This window comes from Aquila chrysaetos, chromosome 2 (genome assembly GCF_900496995.4).
Source record: "Aquila chrysaetos chrysaetos chromosome 2, bAquChr1.4, whole genome shotgun sequence".
NCBI classification, from domain to species: Eukaryota; Metazoa; Chordata; class Aves; order Accipitriformes; family Accipitridae; genus Aquila; species Aquila chrysaetos.
This window is the reverse complement of record NC_044005.1, coordinates 52,459,794-52,481,824: the sequence shown is the minus strand read 5'-3', so window position 1 is coordinate 52,481,824 and position 22,031 is coordinate 52,459,794. Positions and strand designations below refer to the sequence as shown.

At 42.0% G+C, this 22,031-nt stretch overlaps 1 protein-coding gene across 5 annotated transcripts in view; it reads left to right on the top strand.

Annotated features, from left to right (window-relative positions):
* Window positions 1-22,031, top strand: part of NCOA7 (nuclear receptor coactivator 7) — a 98,709-nt gene that overhangs the window by 55,655 nt on the left and 21,023 nt on the right. For 3 of the 5 annotated variants that reach the window (XM_030038022.2, XM_030038032.2, XM_041128750.1), the window contains exons 4-10: window positions 11,579-11,658; window positions 12,530-12,637; window positions 14,054-14,155; window positions 15,192-15,317; window positions 17,675-17,859; window positions 19,280-20,346; window positions 21,843-22,011. In XM_030038022.2, the coding sequence (XP_029893882.1) occupies window positions 11,579-11,658; window positions 12,530-12,637; window positions 14,054-14,155; window positions 15,192-15,317; window positions 17,675-17,859; window positions 19,280-20,346; window positions 21,843-22,011 (1,837 nt within the window). The remainder of the gene's footprint in view (window positions 1-11,578; window positions 11,659-12,529; window positions 12,638-14,053; window positions 14,156-15,191; window positions 15,318-17,674; window positions 17,860-19,279; window positions 20,347-21,842; window positions 22,012-22,031) is intronic. The other 2 variants (XM_030038040.2, XM_030038054.2) reach the window with 2 other exon arrangements.

Here is a 22,031-nt window from a genome sequence, read left to right as displayed (position 1 = left end):
CAGCTCACACTTGGGATCAGTACTGTGTATAAACTGAGTTGCTCTTTTCTATGGCTCCTGAGGATCTGTGTGATGAAGTGCTGGCAGTCAGCATCACATCAGATGCTGATATCATCTCCATACATGAAAATAGGGCATGTGTCCCATATGTTTAGAGTCTTTGTGATTTTCGTCTGTGTCTTTAACCTATGACCTCGTAATCACCAACCAATAGACAAGGCAGTACAGCATGTTAATTTGAAGGGATGTTGCCCTGGTCGACTTACAAGGCATAGCCTTCCCAGGCAAGCTGCTGTGTGTTCAAGCAGCAAAATGAATGAAGGAAAACAGCATGTGTAGTGTTAACCATTTTCTAAAATGCGCATGTCTTCTTTTGTGATGACTAAGTATTGCTTCTCTCAGCCCTGCTCCCTTGACAGGTTGATTTTCCTCACTCTGTATTGTCTTTGAGTCCCTGATGTAGTGGATAGTCAGAAATTTTATGGTGGTACTTTTGTGATAGATGCATTTATGTACTGATACTTACCTGAACAGGATTCACAGGTAGTGCTGTCTGTCAGACCACAGAAAGACCAGGGGGCAGCTTCTCGTCCACCGATCTCCAAAGTGCTCCTGAGTCTACTTACACCCAGAGCAAGTAAAAATTTACTGAACCTTCGCTTTCTGCATCCCCTCATCTCTTGAAATAATCACCGACCCTTTTAACCTCCACCTTTGTATAAGAAACCTGGAACTAGCTCTGATTGTCACCATATCCCTCCCACGGTACGCTTTCATAAACAGTTTGAGCCAATCTGTGTCCACGCTGCTGCTAAAAGAGGATGTATGCGCTGCCCGTCCTCCTCCGGAGCCCAGCTGGGTGGTTCCAGTCCTGGCCTTCAGCTGTCACCAGCCCAGAGAGTCAGGAGCTGTTTTCCCTAGGCTGGCATCTAGCGACCTGGGCCGGTGCCGGGCTGGTGGCAGGAACACATGGAGGAAGGAGGTCGGTGGAGTTGCCCTTTTTGGCAACAGCTTCGTGGTGGGATGGTTTAAGCTGCTTGTGGGGCTGTGCCCAAATCCAGTACTGCTCCAGGGGGACTAATATTGGGTCTGTTTTCAGGGGGAGCTATACAGAGTCATGTCCATTAAGCCTTTGTTACTGTCAAGGTAAATTCACTGCAGAAATTAAAGTTAGATGTGTGAAAGTGTTGATTTTTAAGCATTGCTTAGTCTGAAATGTATATCTGGTGTTTTTTCCTAAAACAAACAAACAAACAAACAAAAAACAACTAGAAAAACAAACAAACAAAAACCCAACCAAACAAACAATGTACAGTTTAAATTACATGTTGGGGATTGTTAGTCTTTCTTAATGGAAGTCTTTGCTTTTTCTCATTCCCATTTTGTTTCTTAACCTGAATGAACTCCATCCAGCAGAGGCCTGAGAAAGGCAGTGTGAAAGCCTTCCTTCCTGCACCTGGATTTTCTTCAGTAACTGAAAACAGGATGTAGAATTTGCGTAAGAATTGGGTTCCTGACCACACAGTTAGATGCCAAGTGTCTGAACAGCTCATCTGGGCAGTGATAGAAAATAAGAACAACCTTCTCTATCTGATCGAAGGATACATGTGGCTTGCTTCTTGCAGTTCCCAGTAACACAGCATGTTTCTGCAGTGTGTTCAAAGATTGACATACATCAGCTATGCTGTGTGGTTTGATCCATTTATGCAGTATACATCTGCAGGTGACCAACTTAGCCAGAAAAGCTCTTTCACATGCAGTGAATAATGAGGGAAAATGCTATCCAAGGGAGCCCTTACCAGATACTTTATTACTGTCTTTATCAGACTGATAATATAGAGGTTTTTCCCCTGATTTTAAAGAAAACCAGGGGAAGTAATTTGTTCTATTTTTTTCATGTAATTCACCTTTCTGGGTTTTGGGGCGTAGCTGCCTTCTCTGCTAAGTCTGTGGTCACTGTTGCAATGTGGTAAGACAGCTAAGACCACACTGGCTGATAAACGTGGCAAAGCGCAAAATTCATTTTGTCCTGCAGCTCCACCTGCCTTTATCAGTGCACCCAAGAGGGCCTTTCTTCCTACACAAATACACAAGGAGAGCAGGATGTTTTAGAGGTAGATTGTCAAACACAGGGCTCTTGGGGTAGATTGAATGTCTTGAACTAGAAACTGGAAGAAGTGACGATAGATGGTATGAACAGCTTCTGATCTTGAGTCTCCACATTTCTTATATATGAGTAAAGCAGAGCTCTGGATGGGGAGGAGGTTTCTGGATGCTGAGTCTGTGAATTGTCTTATGCAAGTTGATATTTCTGTGGAAGGTTGACTTAACATTGTTTATTTGTATAATGCTAGTTGTGCTAGTAGGGAACTAGACCAGACTGTTGCCAAACAGTCTGGAGTATATAATAATGCAGTTTTGGGGTTCTTATTGTGTGCATACCCAGCAAGTTGGTAGCAGCCCATGCTGAAGTTTCTATTGCTGCATCTTTGCTTTGGCTGTTATTCGCACTTCTTAGGTTGAAGATGGCACTTGTACCTGCATGCTGTGTAATTACTTCCCTGATAGCTGCAGACCTCATGGATGGTAGCTATTTAGTCTGCCCTTAGGCAGTAGACATCCATTGCTTGCAGGCTGTCTTTTGTGTAGCTGATAAATGTGGTTCATAAACTTTTGCTCTGAAGGAGGATAAAGCACTTTGCTGAAGATGTGGTGTTTGGCTGCTAACAACGGTTAATCTAAGGTGGTGTCGATGTGAAGTAGGACTTTGGTCTGTCTTGTGGACAGCTCAGGTGAACATTGTGCTCCCAAGTCCATCTTATATAGGCTGTTGGAGGTTGGTGAAATAGCAGTGGGGAGAGACAGTTATTAGTGGTAAATGAAAAGTAGGTCAGGAAGAGTCCATGGTTTTGATGACACCACAAAGCAGTTATCCAGGGCGCGTAGGTACAAGCTTCTGTCACAGAAATGATGATCACTTCCTACTGTTACAGGCATGTCAGTATTTCGCTGCGACTATCCAGGGCCAGAATAAATACATGGTTACAAGTACTTCCACAGTAAGTATAGTTAGATCATGCATGCAAAATGCGGGAGAGCACTTGCAAATATTTTCCCATCTGAAATTTTCTGTGGATTTCCTTTTGAATGTCACACTTAAAGTTTTGTGTAACAAGATCTCCTTTTGTTTCACCACTGCTTTGCTATATGCAGGAGTGTGCAGAAGGAGACCTGGCTGTGGAATGGAAGGCTAAAATTATCTCACGTGTCTTTGTATCCAGACAGCATCAGTGGGAACTAAACACAACCTTCAGAAAAAGAACTGCGATAACATATTTCAGATATAGGACTGATAGTGAAGGGAGAAAACAATTGTCCTTTTCTAAAGGAAAAAATAGAGTTAGGACCTGGATCTACCACCCAACTGCTTCAGCTGTGATGGGGCTGGTTTTTACAGATGCTCCTACCCTTCCTCATTCCCATCGCCTCATTCTCCCCCTGTCCATCCCTCCCTCCCCTCTCTCATCAGCAGTGCTGACACCAACTTGGTTAAATGCCACCCTGTCCTGGGAGGATTAGGCAGGTTGGGATGAGGTGAGAGTTAATACATTAGTGTAGGATGAGCAGTAACTAAAGCTAGGAAACTACTGTTTTAAAGCATAATCCAAAAAATTAAGCTCCCCAGAAGTGAGGAACTGAAAACTTGTTTTTTATACGATAATATGGATAGATCCAAACTGTACACTGTTGCATTTTGAAATAGTGTTGCCCAGGCTAAAACCTTGCATATGAATGCAATTCATGGTGAAAAGCACTCTATAAAATGTCTGAAATGTAATAGGAGCAAGATTAACTCTGCTGTTAGGACGTATAACTTGTAATTCCATGATGCTTACATTACCATGACCTATTTCTTAACTACTGGTCTCTACCCACAGAAGTATGTCTGTTCTCTGTCTGATACAAAGTTATTGGTTCATCTGAATCCTTCCTGTGTCTTCAGACAGCACCTACAGCGCACGCTGGAAACCCTCTGCCTTTGCTGGATACCCTCTGCACGTCCTCCCTGCTCACAGCACTGCGCATCCTCTCCTTTAAACTTCTTTTCTGACCGTACTGTTCAATATAAAGAGTCTTCTAGTTCTAGCCACCCCTCTTCAGTGCTTCTTCCTGGGTGCCCAGCGACACGCTGCTTCAGCAGTACTCTTAAGTTTCAGTACATTTCAACTGCTGCCATATTGTTTTCCAGCTGACATTTAGAGCTAAAGCTCTGGGCTGTTGGCTGCATCTCACTGTTTCTCTACAATAATGTGTCAAATTTTCCTCTTGACCTCCCTCTGAAATTGAGTGGTGGGGTTTTCTTGGTTTGGGGTTTTTTGGGTTTTTTTTACCCTTTTCCTAAACCTCAGTGACCTTTTAAACTAGATCTTTCCTCCTCTTACTTTTCAAGCAGATCATCACAAAGGAAACTTAGAATGCAGTGGCGCACGTCTTGCCATCTTAAACACAAGAGATGCGTAGCTGCCTGGAGCGTGGCACTCTTGATGAGTGCTCATTCCCCCTGCGCTGTCCCTGCAGGGCTTGTGTCTCCTGCTCGGTGTCCACCTTGTTCAAGTGCCAGGAAAAAAGCAGCAGTGAAGCTGCCCTGGACAATGTCTCCTTGCAAGGCTCCTGGTGGGAGGAATCCTGCTGCAGGGAGGCCCTTCACCCTCACTCAGCTGGAGGTCTTTCTGGATGTTCAGGCACCCCTGCGTGTCCCATTGCCCAAAAATACCTCATTGCCCGAGTACGGGTGCTGTCTGTCCTCCAGCCCTGTGCACGGCTGCAGGGGAAGGGTGGCAACGGGTCCTTTCTTGCTTTGGCTGTGGTGGGAAAGGGTTGCTTTGCATTTCAGTGCGGCATGTTCAGGTGGTAATAAACTGTTAAACATGTAACATGTAGCATCGCTTTGTGCCTCTGCAAAGGAGCTAAAGCCGCATTTTGGGGAGGAAGGAGTAAAAAAAAGAGGGAATTTAAGTTCCTTGAAAATATTTGCGGTTTTTTATGTAGAAGCTGCAGTATATGAATATTGCATGAATATCAATAGCCAAATTCTTATTTAAATCTGCCTTAAAATACCTTCTCCATTTATAACAGAAGGAGTTACTACCTTTTTTATATCAGTTCTTTGAACTGCTTGTCATTTTTGTTGGGGCCCTGTATTTTTTGGTGATCTCCTTATTCCTTTGAAAGACTTGCTTGGAAAATAACTAGTGGAGAATCACAATCAATATTTATTGAGAACAGAGAAAAGTTGTTCAAGGCATAGATATTTCAGAGTCCTGTGCCTGGATTTGTATTGATCAGGGAATTGCTATTCTCCTATGGCAGGAGAAGTTTGATGAAGGGGCACGTGTGGTCGTGATGGCTAGCAGCTGCCTTTTTGTTTCAAGTGATTTCAGCAGTAGAGGAGGGGAAGCCAAATGATAATATGATTCAGTAGAGGAAAATATGCAGACGTAAAGGTGAGGGCTTGGCAGGAGGCTGTGGGAAAAGTGGGAAGCAGAACAGAAGAACAAACGCCTGAGATGGTGGGGATGTTGTGGGGTTTTTTTGTTTGGTTTTGTTTCTTTTTCTTCTCTTAACATGGTAGCACTCCACTACGCAATCTGGGCAGGGAGTGTTTGTGTCTACCTTGCTGCCATTTCCTCAGGGAGGTAGGTCTGATCAGGTGGCCAAAAAACCTTTTGATGGGTGTGCACCCCAGCCGCTGCAGATGGCTAGAGGAGGGAATGGTGCTGGGAAAATGTCTCTTCCTAGAAGGCTGCTGCAGCCTCTGGTAAGTGCTGGAATGTCAGAGTGGGTGGAGGGTGTCCCAAAACAGGGGTCTGGCCTCTGCAGTGGTGGGGTTCACCCACGCTTGACAGGAGTTGAAAGAAAGACTTTTTATTTAAAAGTAATAATTTTGATGTGAACACTGTTCAGTTTACTTTGAGAGCCATGAGAAGAGCCAGAAAGGTGCTTGTGGAGATGCGATTAAATCATCCTGTACATAACAGCATTGCTGAAAGTTATTAAAATGTTAGTCTAGAAAGTAGAAATGGAAAAAATTGTTCAGATAAACTGTTTTGTCTTCCTCCTTCCTCCTCTACCAGCCCAAGCAGGACTTTCATATTCTTGAGGTCTCAGCATCTCTCTAGAATGACTTAAGTGATACTTATTGTACTCCATCTCTGTCAAGATAGTTGGTATCAGGCCTCATTCACTGATAAGGGAACTACCCCAGGAAGCCTTATTTGCTTAATTTCTTATCAGTACTCTGATAAGGTTACTCCAAGTGATAACTGTTCTCCCCTGAATTTATTGCATTTCAGATTCTTGTAAGCTGCCTTCAGGTTTTCACTTCTTGGTCCTAGTGCTTGGCTAGACTGTAGTAATATAGTTTTATTTCTTCTAACAAGTCTGTCATAGAGACAGTCTCATTCCACATAGAGACTGGAATTTCCTAAACCAGCAGTGACGTACTCAGCGATGTGGAAAAATATGACTAGTATCTTACAGTCTTAAGGGAACCCTCATTATGTCATTGCAGAAATGAATGGGTTTTTTGCATCTTAAAATCTGCATTTGGTTCTCCTTCCTCCATCACAAAAAAGATATAGTAGGAGAAGAAAAACTAATGAGAAGGACAGCCTGTGATCAGAGAAATAGGAAGGAGTCTAAAGTATGCTAGTATTAGTCAATCTGAAAAAGTGAAATAACTAAGAGAAGATGTTGGAAATCTGTGACATTGTGAATGGTATGCAGAAGGTGAATAAGGACTATTTATTTGTTCACCCTTAAAATAACATTAATTAGGATGCTCAATGAAATTAATCGAGCATAAAGTACAAGAAAGGAAGCACTACTTTATGTAGCACATCATGGTACTGTGGGGTTCATTGGCATAGGACCAGCGTGGAGGTCTTGAAGGGACTAGGCAGGTTAGTGGATGCTGCTCTTCCACCCTGGGAAATCCATGATTTCTAGAAGCCAAGGGGGCTAGTCAGGGGAAAGATTTCTCTATTTACATGCCATCTAAGTGTTTGGTAAGACAGAGATTAATGAGTAAAATGGACTTTTGGTCCAAGTATGCCATTACCTCTATTCTCTCAGGCTACTGAGTTTGTTTACCTGCTGTGGGAAGTGGTCAGTCCTTTGGCCCCTTGTTTATTTCAGCATTACTGCTAGCATTACCAGACATCAGCCTGATGGCTCAGGAACTGTCAGGCAGGTTCAGCTGTCACTGCCAGCACTGCAAAACCTCACGCTGATTTTGGCTGGGGGCAGGTTAGTCTGGAACATTGGTGGGGATGGTATTGTCTTGCAGTGGCCTGTGGTATGTCAGTGTGAGCAGCCTGGGATTCTGTTGATGCTTCTTGACCTATTCTATCTACTTACACAGCTATTTACATAGTTGCAGAGGTGTAATTCTCCTATCATGTGTCAAGGTCTTTTGGATGATAAACTGATTGACCTCTTTGTCATACTCCTTCAATAGTTGTTTTCCAAATTATTACTAGGTAACTCTTTTTTGTAAGGTTTCCCGTAGCATTGCAAAATGAAATAGGAACAGTCTGCTATGAAACTGAGTTAGGTATAAATATATCAATAAGGGCAGAAAAATTCCTATTTTAAACCTGTCTGTTTTCAGTAGGCCTGTATTTTCTTGCCTGTTCTCACTTGGCATTCTTCTTCTCATTGCTTATTGATTTTACTATTTTTATATAATTCTTACTTTACATGTTTCCTGAAATCACAGAGAGGTTCAGTCCACCCACTCTGCCCTTTTCCTAAAAATGCAGTGTGATTGAATTTGCATTAACACCTAGTCAGTTCTCGTGGCTGTACGATCCCATCTTCAGTGTACGTGCAGTGCAGGAAAACTTGGGAGCCAGAACCGTGAGTCACTTCACCACTAAACAAATGTCCAAGTTCAAAAAGTAGCCAGTGGCATTTATTTTAAAGCCTGTGGAGAGGTGCAGCTCTTCCATCTAGTTCTGTCTGAAAGAGGTGTGGTTACCGAGGACTCCATCATGCCTGCATGTGTTCTGGGTGCCCTTGGGACTACTACTAGAGCTAACTGCCTTCAGATCATGTCAGAAAATGTTTGGCTTCCTGAAGGAAAAATGAGAGAGAATAAGGGAACTGGGGAAATAGTATATTGTGGTGTTTTGTTTGGTTTGCCAGGCTTTCCACCCCCTCCGCTGTAACCATTCATGTAGAGCATAATTTGTGATCTTGGCCTCGCTACGTGTACAGTAAGTGGGGTTAGCAGTACCTGTTAGATTTAATGGATTTATTGGAATTTTTTCCTCTGAAGGTCTGAATTTTTTAATTTATGATTTTAAATCTGTATATGCACAATTAAAAAACGTAGACTAATTAAGACTTTCCACTATTCAAAGTGATACGATGCGGTTTGGAATTGCCAAAGCCTGCCAAGTAGTTATGCTCAGTGTAAGGACAGTGTCCAGAACTCCTTGCAGGTGGGATTTAAAAAAAAGGGGGGGCAGGGGTTTGGGGGCAGGGCAGAAAAGAAAAAACTATCCAAACAAGAAGCGTCAGAATTTGGTTTCAGAAGACAGGTAGGTTCACAGACTGTGACTGCTTTTAGCCTTTAGCTAAACAGGCTATATAACATATATTCTTGCACATAGGTGTGAAAGAAAAGCAAGTTGTCTAATTGTTGGGCTTATTTAGGATTTATTAACCTTTATTGGCAAAAGAAGGACCATTTTATGTTTAGTCTAAACGTGGCTTGTCTTCTGAACTTTTGCTCTTCTACTTGCCTGTACAGTTTTGGGTTTTCAACTATGTGTGAATATCTAACTCACTCTTTTGTATTGCACCACGGTGTGTTGGGGACCCTACTAAACAAACAGACCCACATTCCTGTCGGCCAAGAACTAGAGCGTATTTCAGGTTATAACTTTTCACTGGATAGTATTTTTTAATCTCCAAACTTTGCAGCCTATGCAGTTAGGAGGACCTGAAAAATCCAGTGTATTTCACAAGGGAGGCGGGGAGAGAGATGAGGGAGAGAGGAACATCCCTTCCCAGGTAGGAAGCTGTAGAGGAGAAAGTTGTCCAAACTGCTAGAGTATTTTGTGGTCCTGTGCCACGGTGGCATGGTGGTTGCTGTCAGCTCTCAGTCGCCATCCCACCTTCCAAAGACAAAGTTTTGGAACAAAAATGTTTAGCTAATACCAAACATCATAAGCCTTGCAGAGAAACTGCTTTTATTGCATATTGTTATTTCTCACATACACACACAGACTTAACTGTTTCACATTCAGCAGGAACAAAATCTTTCTCTCTCTCTCTGTCATCTCTCTGGGCTACTTCATTTTTATTGCCCCCACCCACACCAAGGTCTTACCAGTGCATGTCTAGTTAGTATGAAATAGTTGTTCTTAACTGTTTCCTGATTTGTGTGCTGTTTCAGAGCTAAGCAGGAGTTAATACATCTGAAAACTTTGCTACTTTTTCCAGCTAGACCAAATGATTTACTAGAAGATGAAGCCTACCTATAAACCTTTCTTGTCTCTCTCCAGTGATAGGTCGCAGGCAGCTTAGGTAGTTTGCCTGCGTGGGTATGATACATAGTTCTAGTTATCCTGGAGTAGTTGAAGTGGCATCTCCTGAGTAGCGCAAAATAGCGTGAACTCACTTGTTGTTAGTTGAGGGGGTTTCTTCAGGCAGGATTGTGTCCATATTGGCAGCTGTACATAAATAATGGATTAAGGAAACATCCAGTATTTGCCGCTTCTTTGTCTGTCGTAATGGCATTGTGTTTCTGATGGTTTAATACTATGCCCTGCTAACGTTGTCATTACCGGTTTTTCCATCCTTCACCATAGACTACTTTGACTTTGATCTGAGGAAGATGGTGTGACAATGGGGGAAATATAACTGGTCAGAAAAAGGCAGCAAGAACGCTGATTTTAAAAGTGGTACTGTGCGTCTCCAGTCTCGGAGATGAAATGTCTGAGTGATGCTCTGTTCCAAAATGCTAACAGGGAAAAGTCAGCATCTTCCTGACCTTCTCTTCCTACTTCTGCCCTTCATGCCACGTGTACTATCCACATCCACTTAAACTGTGTGTGTTTAGTCCCTGTATGCTTTCCACCTCTACTATCCGGTGGGAAGAACGCCTTTGCTGTCTGTCGTATCGCTCACCATGGCACTTCTTATGACTGCATCCCTGGCAGGTAGTGGGTGAGGTGCGCCGGCATAACGCCCGGGTGTATCTTCAGGGGTCTCGTGAGTCGCTCTTGGCTGAAGGAGATGGTCTCTGACCGTGCAGCCTCTGGAGGACGCCGAGGCAGCCCCCCGGCATTAATCTCGCTGTGGAAACGGGCGGGCGGAAGGCTCAGGTGCAGCATGTGGGCCCCTCCTTTCTTCTTGTGTACATTACAGTGGGGCAGGCGAGTCCTCGCCCTTCTTTTTACTACCTGCCTCTGGCTCTCTGGAAATAGCAAAGGCTGCAGCAAACCCCGAATGCGAGCCAGAAGCCCTGCGCTGCCATTCCCCGTCCTTTCCTCCCCGATCTCCTCCCGGAGCTGCCGGCTTGGGCTGCGGGATCGCTCCCCCCGGGAGGGCAGCGTCTCCCTGCTCCTGGCCCCGGCTGCTGGTTTTGCTGGGCCCAGCCCTGCCTCGCCATCTCGCCTCTCCCCATCTCAGCTGGGCTGCAGCACCCTGACGGAGGCAGCAGGACTTTTCCGAGGGGCCGGGGCCGAGCAGGCTGGACAAGCGGGGCAACCATGCGCGGCCTCTCCGTGTCCCGGCCCCGCTCGTGGAGCTGGGGCTGCGTGTCACCCTCGCCTCCGCCAGGTACGTGGGGCTGGGGCTGGCTGGGCAGCTGGCGTCCGCCTCGATCCTTGGCTTCCCGCACCCTCTGCTGCGGTAGGAACTGGAAATAGCTACCCTGCTCACGCTGCTGAGAGCTCACCTGTGCCTTTCGGGTCCTGCAAGGGTTTTCTTCTGCAAGTGCAGTGAGTTTTGCGAACTGCAGCTGACGGAAGATGTCTTCTGAACAAGCTTTTATGCTTTCTGATGCTTGACTGTATTCTGTATCCGTGCGTGTTTTGCAGGACTCTTGCCATGCTTTTACCCTCAGAGTTTTAAAATTTGACGTACCGGTGGTGAAGTGGTGGTTAACCAGTATTTGTTGTGGTCGCACCGATGCAGTAGCAGCACATACATTCATCTGCTGGTTTCTACCTCAGCCTTGACAGCAGCTCATCACACAAAGCACTTGTATCTGACAGGTGAATGCGTAGGAATCACAGAGAAAAACATGGGAGCAGTTCTGAGTTGATATGGTATCGTGTATACGTTACTCTTGCGGAGTTCCTGAATGATTACTAAACCTGCTGTACTTGATGAAGTTTTGCTTGCCTTGCAATGCAATTTTAAGGCCTAACAGATATTTTTGATGTGTTCTCTTGTTCCTGTTCACAGCTGCGATTTGCACATCCTGTAGCTCTCTTTCAAAACATGTTGATAGGTAAACATCTTGAAAGTCAATTACTTGAATAATTTTTTTTCTCTTTAGATGACAATCAAAACAAAAGCAATGAAAAGAAAGAGAAAAAAATGGTTTCTCAGAAACCCCATGGTACCATAGAATATACTGTAAGTATTGCTGTTTGGTTTGTTCCTGTCTGCTTTTTGAAAGTGGGGTTGTTGAGGCCGACAGGGAGCCAGTGGCACAAAGCTCAAAGCACTAAGTGAATACTGGCTGCAGTTTGTACTTATCTCAATAAGGATTGCTCCAAATATCGTTGTATGGGGAGAGCTAGGCTCACATCCTGAGCCACTGTTCAACCCAGGTCTTCTGCCTCTTCTCACAGCTGACAGTTCTATTTTTACTTCTCCACTGTGGCCCTTTAGTAGAGAATCGGTTTCGTTATTCTGAAAAATACTTCTATTCCACAGCATTGCTTAGGTCATCAAGTGGTTGGCCTATGCTCGGTCTCAAGATGATGTGAGACCCCTTTCTCTAAGCCGGAGCAGGGCAGCAGTGTGCTGCCGCAGCGGCTCAGAGGACTAGTTCTGCCCAAAAAGTCTTTGTGTGAGCCAGCCAGGTCCCTGAACGGGGGCTGCACCCCCCTCTCTGTCATGCAGAGCGACTGTGGAAGGCGAGCGTCCCAGCTGGGAACAGCACAAATGCCTGATGTGCTGCGACTGCTGAAGGTGTAATGAACTTTCCAGTGTGTGTCCTTTCCCCAGCTGCCAGACCAGTTCGAAATAAGGTGGTGCTGCTTTAAAGTTTTGTGAGAAAAGGAGAGGGACATCTGTAACACCTCTCCATTTTATCTACTGTATAGTATGAGAGAATATTTTTTCTTTTTATTGATACTGGCTTATCATGTAAGCTATTAAACAGAGGGTGTGTTGAGATCATCAAATTTACTCTCTGCAAACAGTCTGTTAGATGGTTTTAGTTCAGCTAGTGTGCTGAATGTGTTCACTGTGGTATCTTAAGCTTCAACTCTTTCTTCAGGCTGGAAATCAGGACACCATAAACAGCATAGCATTAAAGTTTAACATCACCCCAAACAAGCTTGTGGAGCTCAATAAGCTTTTCACGCAGACGATTGTGCCAGGCCAGGTAAATCTTTTATGTTTTTTTAATACCTGAAACCTGATTATTTGCTATGTATTTAAAAGCTTTTTACTACTTTCACATATCTTTTAGGTACTTATATACAAGGATAATGGACAGTAATTTAAATCCCTCAAAGGGGAACTCACTAGATCGTTACCTGGAGTGCGGGGGGAGCTTTGTAATTGCCATATCTGACTCTTGTTATTTATTTACTGGCAGTAAAGCTTAAAGATGACTGGGAAGCTCAAGAGGGTAATGTAGCTGTTGCAAGAGAGTTGAGTTCTTGGGAAGCCTAGATAAATGCTATATATAATACATTAAAGCATTAGAGAGTTAGATACAGTAATTGAAATGGCTCTTTGCCGTTACGTTGGGGATGAGTCAGTCTTCTGTAAGATGAGAAATAAATGGAGATAACCTGTTTTGAGGAGAGTCAAGTAATGGAAATGCAAATGTGAAGGCTAACACCTGGTTCATGAAGAGCAGATCTCTACTTCTGCTTCACAGACATTAAGAGATTGAAGTGTCCTGATCTGCACATGGGGAAACTGGGGCACAAAGAGATGGCGTGACTTGCCTAAGAATACCCAGCAGACAAAAGCTGAGATAAGGAAAATGGTTTTATTTTTCTGAACATTCTTAGTTTAAAACTAAACTGTGAACATTTTTTTAACTATAGAAGTATCTATCTTTGCTCTGACACTTGCAACAAATGACTCTGTTTTTATTGGGGTGGAGGTCCAAAGCTGTACTGCAATTTTAATACTGCTGTACTAAAAGTCTGGGATGTTCACTGTGAGGGAATGTGAAAATTCAAACAGAGCATTTTATTTTTATATACACTTGTATTTGTGTAAGTTGTTCTTTTTTCTTTTAAATGTAGTACATGATGCTAAAATGCTGGTTCATATAAAGAGTATTTTCTTAAATTTGGAGAGGCAAGTATGTTTTTGGAAACAGACAACCTATAGTGGAGTGTTATAAACTTCTAGCACTAAAAATCCCCCATCTTCAGCAGTGGCCTTCTCTTTGGGCCAGAGTTTCCTATTAGAAGTTAATGACTATTAATAGTCATTTTACAGTTACTTTTTCTGTAGTTGTGATAGTCGCACAACAACCTGGGATTGTAAATTTGGGGGAAAAAAAAAAAAGGAGGTTCTCATTCTATGGAAAATGTTTTATTTTCTTGCCTGTGCTGCAAAACAAAATGTAGAGGTAGATCCTGTGATTAATTAGACCTGCACGTGCCCCGCCATCACCACCTATGAAGAAGGACTCTAGAATAAGTAGTTGTTAAGGAGTGCATTGCAATCACGAGTGATCCATATTGGGTTGTCTTTCTAGTAGAACATAATATTTATAGTGAATTACTTTTTAAAGCTTGTGTCTCACTGTTTTGACATACATGTTTGTATTTAGATTCTCTTTGTGCCAGAGACAAGCGCTGCAAGGCTGTCTTCTTTCAGTCCTGGTGCTCCCGTTTCTCCTTCATCATCAGATGCTGAATATGATAAACTCCCTGTAAGTCAAACATTGGTTCACTGTTCACAAAATAATTTCTGATTCTGAAGCTGAGATTCAAGGCTGTATAAATAACAGGTTTTTGAGGTTACAGTTCAGACCTTGTGTGTAGTGTATTGAGTAACATTAATTTGCTGTACTATAAAATTTACCATCTCTTTAAAATATTCCAAATTAAGGGAATTCTGTCTGAGCGTAGAAACCCAGTACAAGTTCTGTTGGGCCCAGAGTCTATCAAAGCGGTTGAAAATGGTATAGTGTATAGTTTTTAAAGAGCAGAAAGTTAAATATGAAGAATTATTTAGTGTTTCACCCTGGAGATTTCTATGCTGCTCTGCAGTCCAGAGCCTTGATCCTGCATTGGGATCCTTGAGCACGGAGCCTGTTAATTTAGTCTGAGCAGTCAGTTTCTTTTTAGTTAAGCATATTATGGTGGTACCCATATATAGAGTTGTCTTATATAGACAAGGTTGAGGGATTTAATCTTTGTGAAAGGCCTTGGAATAGCTGATCTTTCATCTTCCGTAGAAGGGTGATTGGCCGTGATGATTTTACATAGTAGTTTTAGGCAGTTTAGCTGTCCACCTGCTGATGTTAAAGCAATTAGACATTTCAAATTTCAAAAGGAAAGTGGAGAGAAGCCTGGAGTGAATAACTGTGTTTAACCTTAGTTTTATGCCTGTGTGCCACCTGCATGGGGAATCACACCAGTGCTCTGTGTGCAGAGGTCTTCAGTGTAGGTGAGGTGGCAGTACTGGCCCTCTCTTGATGAGACTACCTCATTAGGTAGGAGAGCTGGCTTGCCTTGCCATTTTTTAATTTCTTGCCTGTTATTTGTATGGAGGTTTATTGTAATGTTATGAGGTTTTTCTTCCATACAGGATACTGCAAGAAGTGTACATACATACATGACCACCACTTTTCCTCTTTAAGCAAAAAGAAAATAGTTGGTCAAGCCTGGACTTCTAGTTGCCCAAAATCTAAAAGTATATGATTCTGGTGCTGTTGCTCTGCACTGAACTTTTTCTTTTTTAAGGATGCTGATTTGGCAAGAAAGGCCTTCAAACCAGTTGAGAGAGTCCTGTCTTCTACTTCAGAAGAGGATGAGCCTGTGGTTGTTAAATTTTTAAAAATGAATTGTCGTTACTTCACAGATGGTAAGGTAGGTGAAACGTGGCTTTTGGGCATTGTTTGAGATTCTTTAAAAGCAAAATCTGTTTGGCTAAGTGAGAGATGAATACTGAGGGAGTCAAACGTGCTCCATGTTTGTGAAGAACATAAATGTTATGATGGCTTTATCTATCACTGCTGTGTTTATTGGTACCATGGTAATACGCTGTATCATTTTGTTCTTTCAATTGTTTAATCTGTTATGATAATTGCTTTATGAAAGAATAGCTCTTCTACCCATCTTCATTCCCTTACCGTGTCATACCAGAATTATCTGTTTAAGAGTGTATTGCTAGATACACAGAGAAAACTGCACTTTAGAGTTAAGACGTGTCAAGATTAGTTGTCCAGTTCCATCAAATTGTGCAACAGCTTTATAAAACGACCACATGCCTATCTATTTCATTTATGACTTTAAGCTAAATTTTAACTGTTTCCAAAGCAGTGTTTCCAAATATGTCCATCTTGCTTCTGCACTTGCTAATGAATGTCATGCAAACCCTAATAAAAAGATAAATATTGCATGATACAACCTTTTTTTTTTTCTTTCTTCTTGCAAGCATTCTTCTAACATATGTGTTCCCACTGGGACTGCAACCCTAAATTTTACAGCAGCTGTTTTAGAAGTGAAGGCACAAAGCTTGGGCAGTATTTTAACCCTCTTCTTCTCAAGGTTGCAAGACACTGTCTTCTTGAACTGTCTACTTTGATTTATCTGCTCTTGTTGACTGGTTTCAGTTAAATGTCTGCATGTTTGGATTTTCAAGTTCTCTGGAATATATAGCACTGGAGATGCTAACCATTGTAGTTTAAACATATTTTTCCCTTAGTCCTGACTTTTGTAAGATGGATGTGTTTACAGCTACGGTTTTTGGCTTCTTTTTGCATCGAGTGGATGTAGACTGTATTTAACCACTCTGCAATTTTTCAGTCTGCTATTTTGTAGAAAGTAATAAAGGACTACTTGATGTCTCGCATGTAAATTAGGGCAATACTGTGGCTTTGTTATGTGGTGCTCGCTAGGTGCAGAGGATACAGATTGCCAATTTTATGGCTGCAGGACTGAAAAAGTAATTTGCAGTCAGAACAATCAAAAGGGGGATGGCTTCTTTGCCAGTGTAGCTAAAATCCCTTGTTGCCTTGCTTCCTGCAGTGGCTGGGTAGGAAGTACAGCCTACTGATATATTGCTCTTCTAGTTAACTAGAGTTACGTACCTGTGGGAGGAGCCTCTGCACGTGATTTTGATTTTTTTCATCCAAACACAAACCAGGCACGTGTACATCAGTCATACAGGAGAAACAAGTGGGAAATACATACAGACTTTGCTTTCCAAAGGAGCAGGCACACATGCACTCACTCGCCAGTGCCAAGCCATCAGCTTGGCATCTCCCCGATTTGAAAAAAAAACAAACCAAGCTTGTGGTCCTTTACCTGCCTATTTGTTAGCCTTCCTTGGCTTGCCTTGCAGATGACCTTGCATAATTAATAGTACCTACAGTGTAGGTCATTCCTGTTGATGGGTGGCTCCTATTTGTCAGATGTCATGATTTACACAGAGCTTCTGAGTTGGTCTGGTGAATTTTGTAGCTTGTCTGGAAGAGAGGGTGCAGGAGAAAGACAATGGAAATCTCCTTTGTAAACCTTGAAAAATGTCAGTTGCCATGGGTTGGATGCTGAATAATGGCTGATGCGTTATTGAATCCATGGCTAGAGCACGTTTTGAAGAATTAAATAAGTCTTCTACAGCTGTGCAAAATCTGCTTGGGTCAGTGGTAGAAGCTGCTTCTAGATCAAGGAGAAGCTGTTTCATAACAGGTCCCTATATAAAGAAGTTTTTTGCGTGTACCTCTGGTAGAGTATATCACGGGGACCTATAATCTAGTTTAGCATAGTAACCTTGACATTTCCATGAGTAAGACTGCCTTCAGGTGTGCTGGCTGCATATAAATTCATGTATCAAATGAAGGTGGCTGTATCTAGAATAAAATGGAACCTTTTTTTTTTTTTTTTTTCTTAAATCCACTACTCTATTTTGTCTGAGGTTTGATTGATTAACAATCTGCGGTTTTAGCTTGTAGCAGCCAGCACTGAAAGTTGAATAGTTGGGATGTTCTTCCTTATCAGCCAGGAACTTTGGTGTTACTAAGCCATTTTTTAATTTGTTCTCCTTACAATGTCAGGCTTGATGCAATTGGAAACCAAAATGTTTTGTTAGCAAACATTGCATGACGGGGTATAAAGAGGCACAAGAGAGGTTTTTTTTCTTTTTAGGATAGTTGCCTAAAATCCAATACCAAATGATAAGTGAATTACATGTAATCTTCTAACTCTTCCTTCTCCTATTTTAGGGTGTAGTTGGAGGAGTCATGATAGTAACTCCCAACAATATCATGTTTGACCCACATAAGTCTGATCCTCTGGTAATTGAGAATGGCTGTGAAGAATATGGACTCATCTGTCCCATGGAGGAGGTTGTCTCAATAGCTCTCTACAATGACATCTCTCACATGAAGATTAAAGATGCATTGCCATCGTAAGGACTACTCTTCCCTGAACTTATGTTTACAGATCTTCAGTAAGGGCCATGGAAAAAGAGGTGGGGGAATGGAGGGGAAGAGTTTTAATGCAGCAGAATAAAACAAATCAGGGGAGGAAGGTGCCAGCAAAGGAGTGATTCACTTGTGTTGGTCTTCCGCTTTCTTTTTAGAACACCAGTGGCAGTAAAGAGAAATGGGTCATGAATATGAGAACCAAAGTGCAAAGGAGACCAGTAAAAAACAGTAATTAAAAGCACTGGTGGTGTGCCATGGTTGGGCTCTTGCACTGAGCCATCTCTAGGGTTATTTCAGTGGAAGTGAAGAGGGTTAGATTTGGATCATTTGTTGTGTTACCAGGACTGTTCTGAGAGGAGTATTTAAAATTTATGAAGATAATGGCACCTTAACTGCCATCTTCAGGACTTACAGGAACACCAATCTGTGGAATACTTCCACTTCAGAACCAGAAATGCATTGATAGTTATCATTTATAATACATAATAGATTTTCTGGGGTTTGCTACTCTTATTTATGCATAGTCTAGGCACTGCTTACATATTTGTTGTAAGCAAGGTTTTGTCCTTACAGGCAACACCTGTTGATCAGTGAAATTCATCTACTTGCCTCCATTTTCTCATTTCAAGAAAAACTTTCCGGATACTTGTTACACTCATTAGTAGAGTGTTTAGTAACTTCTTAGTAGCTTTTAAGTGATGAGAATCTCATATTCTCATTCACCTCAGACTTTTTAGCAGCGATGAAGAGCTCAAGTTGTATGCTGTTAGGTTTTTAAGAATTTTCCATTTTGAAATGTTTTATGATTGTCCTGCTTTAAGAAGAAATCTTTGGAGAAGTCTGCATTCAAACAGTACATTTGAGTAATGTAGAAAAAGAAAAGAAAAAAACTCTGTTGCCTGTTACTGTTTTGCAGTAAACATGTTCAAACAGGGTACAGCTTATCTCTGATTTGCTTTCTCACAAAAATACATTTGTACTGACTAGGGAAGCATGAGTGGTTGTAGAGGTTGACTCATTGTCAGGTGCGGGAAATAACAATATTAATATGGTATGAATGAAATTCCAGCAGCTAAATACATGTCCTGTGGTTTTTTAGTTACTGAACTTCTGATGACTTGCACATTGTTATTACATGTTTACCATTTCTTCACCCATGTGGCGTATTCTGCCAATGGTTTACTCATTTTATTTCCGTATTATCCTTTCTGCATTTTTCTTTGTTTTCTTTAAAGTCGCTTATTTCCACTGATATATGTTTATTTTGGAGAAGGTAATTTTTCATTGAGTTTCAGAGCTTAAGTTAAGTTGGTATATTATTTAGTTTTTCTTTTCCTTTTTTTTTTTCTGTTTCCATTTTGCTTTTAACATCCTATGTACATCCATCATTTTCCCTGACAGTGACATACCAAAGGATCTTTGTCCTCTGTACAGGCCAGGAGAATGGGAAGACCTATCCTGTGAGAAAGATATCAATCCTTTCAGCAAATTCAAATCCCTTAGCAAGGAAAAGAGGCAGCAGAATGGGGATCCATCCATTGCTCTGGGTGCCAAACAGATAAAGCCTTCAGATGAGGAAAAGTCTGCTGATTTTGAAGTTCTTCAGTCATCTGAGAGTACAGGCTCAATCAAATCAAAGTCACTGGAATTTCCCAGCAACATCACTGCCACTGAACATTTGGAAAAGTTTGCTGTGGATCCATGTGCCAGAGAGCCTTCTGGGGAAAAAAATGCTTCAGATATCAAAACCAAAGAAAAATCCCTTCTGGGAGAAGGAGACGGTGACTTCATTGAGCTGGAAAAGACGTCATCTCGTATGGATAGAGGGTTGGACAGGAAAATCTCAGTAATGGAAGGCTTGCTGGCTGACCCCAGGGAGTTGGGGAGAACTAAGCAGCAGGTAACCAAACCCACTACAGAAGTCCAGGAGCACTTGACAGTTGATTCCTTGGAAAAAAAGGACAGTGTTGAACCTAAAGCTGACTTAGACTTAGAGCTGTGTGAAAAGCAAGATGTTATTCCAGAAGTAAACAAATGTGTCAGTTCCCCGACAGGTAAGGTGGAGACTGCATTGGACACTAAGAAAGAGCTAGAGAAAGATAAACTTATTGAATTTTACCTCAATAAAGATGGGAATGGGTCTCAGTCATCTGAAGACTTACACAAGGCTGAAATCCAGAAAGGTGAAAACAATAAAGCAATTGGCATAGACCTTACACTTAGCTGTTCCAAGTCCCAAGCTAATGAAGTCCATACAGTTAAAAGTATGGAGCTTGATTCCTGCTGTGTTGAAAGGAAAGCACCTTCATTAGAAATCAGCTCAGCAGCAGCAGAGGAAAAGGATCTGAAAGAGTCTGTGGACTCTTCATTAGTACCAGCCATAGACAAGACCTGTCAAGAAACACAGTTAGACAATCAATCAGAAATCAGACTGTGGCTGCTGCAGAAAATTCAAGTGCCAATTGAAGGTAGGTCTCTGGTTATCCTTGTTTCCTCTGAGACTTGGACAGCATTATGACGGTAACCTTTGAATTGATAGCCTTCTGCTCTAAATTCCCTCTTTCTGTAATACCTGGTCTTTTTTTTTTTTTTTTTTTTTACTCTCATATATTATATTTTTTATATTATCTGCTATTTAGAAGGAAATAAAATACTTTCAAATTCCCTAAGCTTCTAGTTTGATAAGTAGCTTGTGTGCTCTTTCCATATTCAGTGATCACTGTTTGTATAATCTTCACCTCTGTTTACTGGCTTTAAGAAGGATAGTGAAATGTCATCCAGTTGCAGTATTGACAGGGACACTTCATGGCCTAGGAATTGTCACTCTGTGTTGGTAACTTTTGTTGTTTCAGTGAAGTCTGTCAGTGTATTTCTGATACTGTCCAAAGTAGTAGTGCATTGCTGTAAAGGGAGGTACCAAAGTATACTTGACAGTATTTGCATCTGTCTAGTGTGTTTCGTGCTATGGAAACCCTTAAAGAAGTGATAAACAGGAATATATGTAGAGTCTTACTGACTGATCATGTTGTCCTGATTGGTCTGATTGGGTTATCATAAATAAAATTCAGGCTGTTACTGGAAAGCATATAACAAAATGAAATCTCAGTTTAGATAGCGTGTACACATATTACTACTTCTACCTCAGCCCAGTGCCTTTAAGCACTAGTCCATCCTGGAGCGCTGATGCTCCTCTCTTGGTAGTTTAATGAACCAGTGGACATACCCTTGATTCATACCAGGTGGTGGGGGATGATAAGAGTGGAAGCCTTTACTTTAAAAACAGTTGTTCTTAAAATGATTTTTCCTTTCTTTTGGAAGGGTTTATATCTCGCCAGTTGTATTTGGTGGTCGTTCTCATTGGGAGAGAAAAAAAAAAAAAATAATGGCTGTATACGTACTCCTAAAGTGAATGGGGCAACTTCAGTGTGATTGAGGCCATAGTTTAATAAGCAATTTTTTTGTCACACTAGCAGTTTAAGGAACTTTTACTGCTCTTATGCTTGACCCTGTCTTGTGCAGACAGAAGGTGTTTGTATGGCTGTCTGTCGGAGTTGAGGAACTGATCGGGCTTTGTATGTATGTGTGTGTGTGCAGGGTTACCCTTTGACTGGATGGGTTTCCTGGACCCCGTCAAACGCTGTCCCCTTTATTTGCCCGCTTCATGTTGCAGTTTGCACCCACCCTGATCATCTTACTGATTTGCTTTACAGGGCTGTTCTGTACATAGCTGTACAGCTGAGGGGGATACAGGCTGTGACGAAATGGGAATAAATGGTCACAGTTTAGGATGAACAAGGATTTATTAAACCAGTTTTGCTATTGAATGACATGTCAGGTTTAATTCTGTGTACGGTGCCTCTGAGTATTCCTTTGCACAAGATTGTTAATCTTTGTGACAGTGTTTTATCAGCTGCAGTATTTGTACTTTCCTGTAAGCAGCCTATTTCTTTTGTCTCTCATTCAGATATGCTTCCTTCAAAAGAGGAGAAGAGCAAGACTCCTCCAATGTTTCTGTGCATTAAAGTAGGCAAGCCCATGAGAAAGTCCTTTGCGTCTCAGAGCACCACCATGTCTCAACAGTACAGCAAAAAGATAAAGCAACCAGAGTACTGGTTTGCTGTTCCTCGGGAAAGGTAAGCTGCAGTGCATAGCA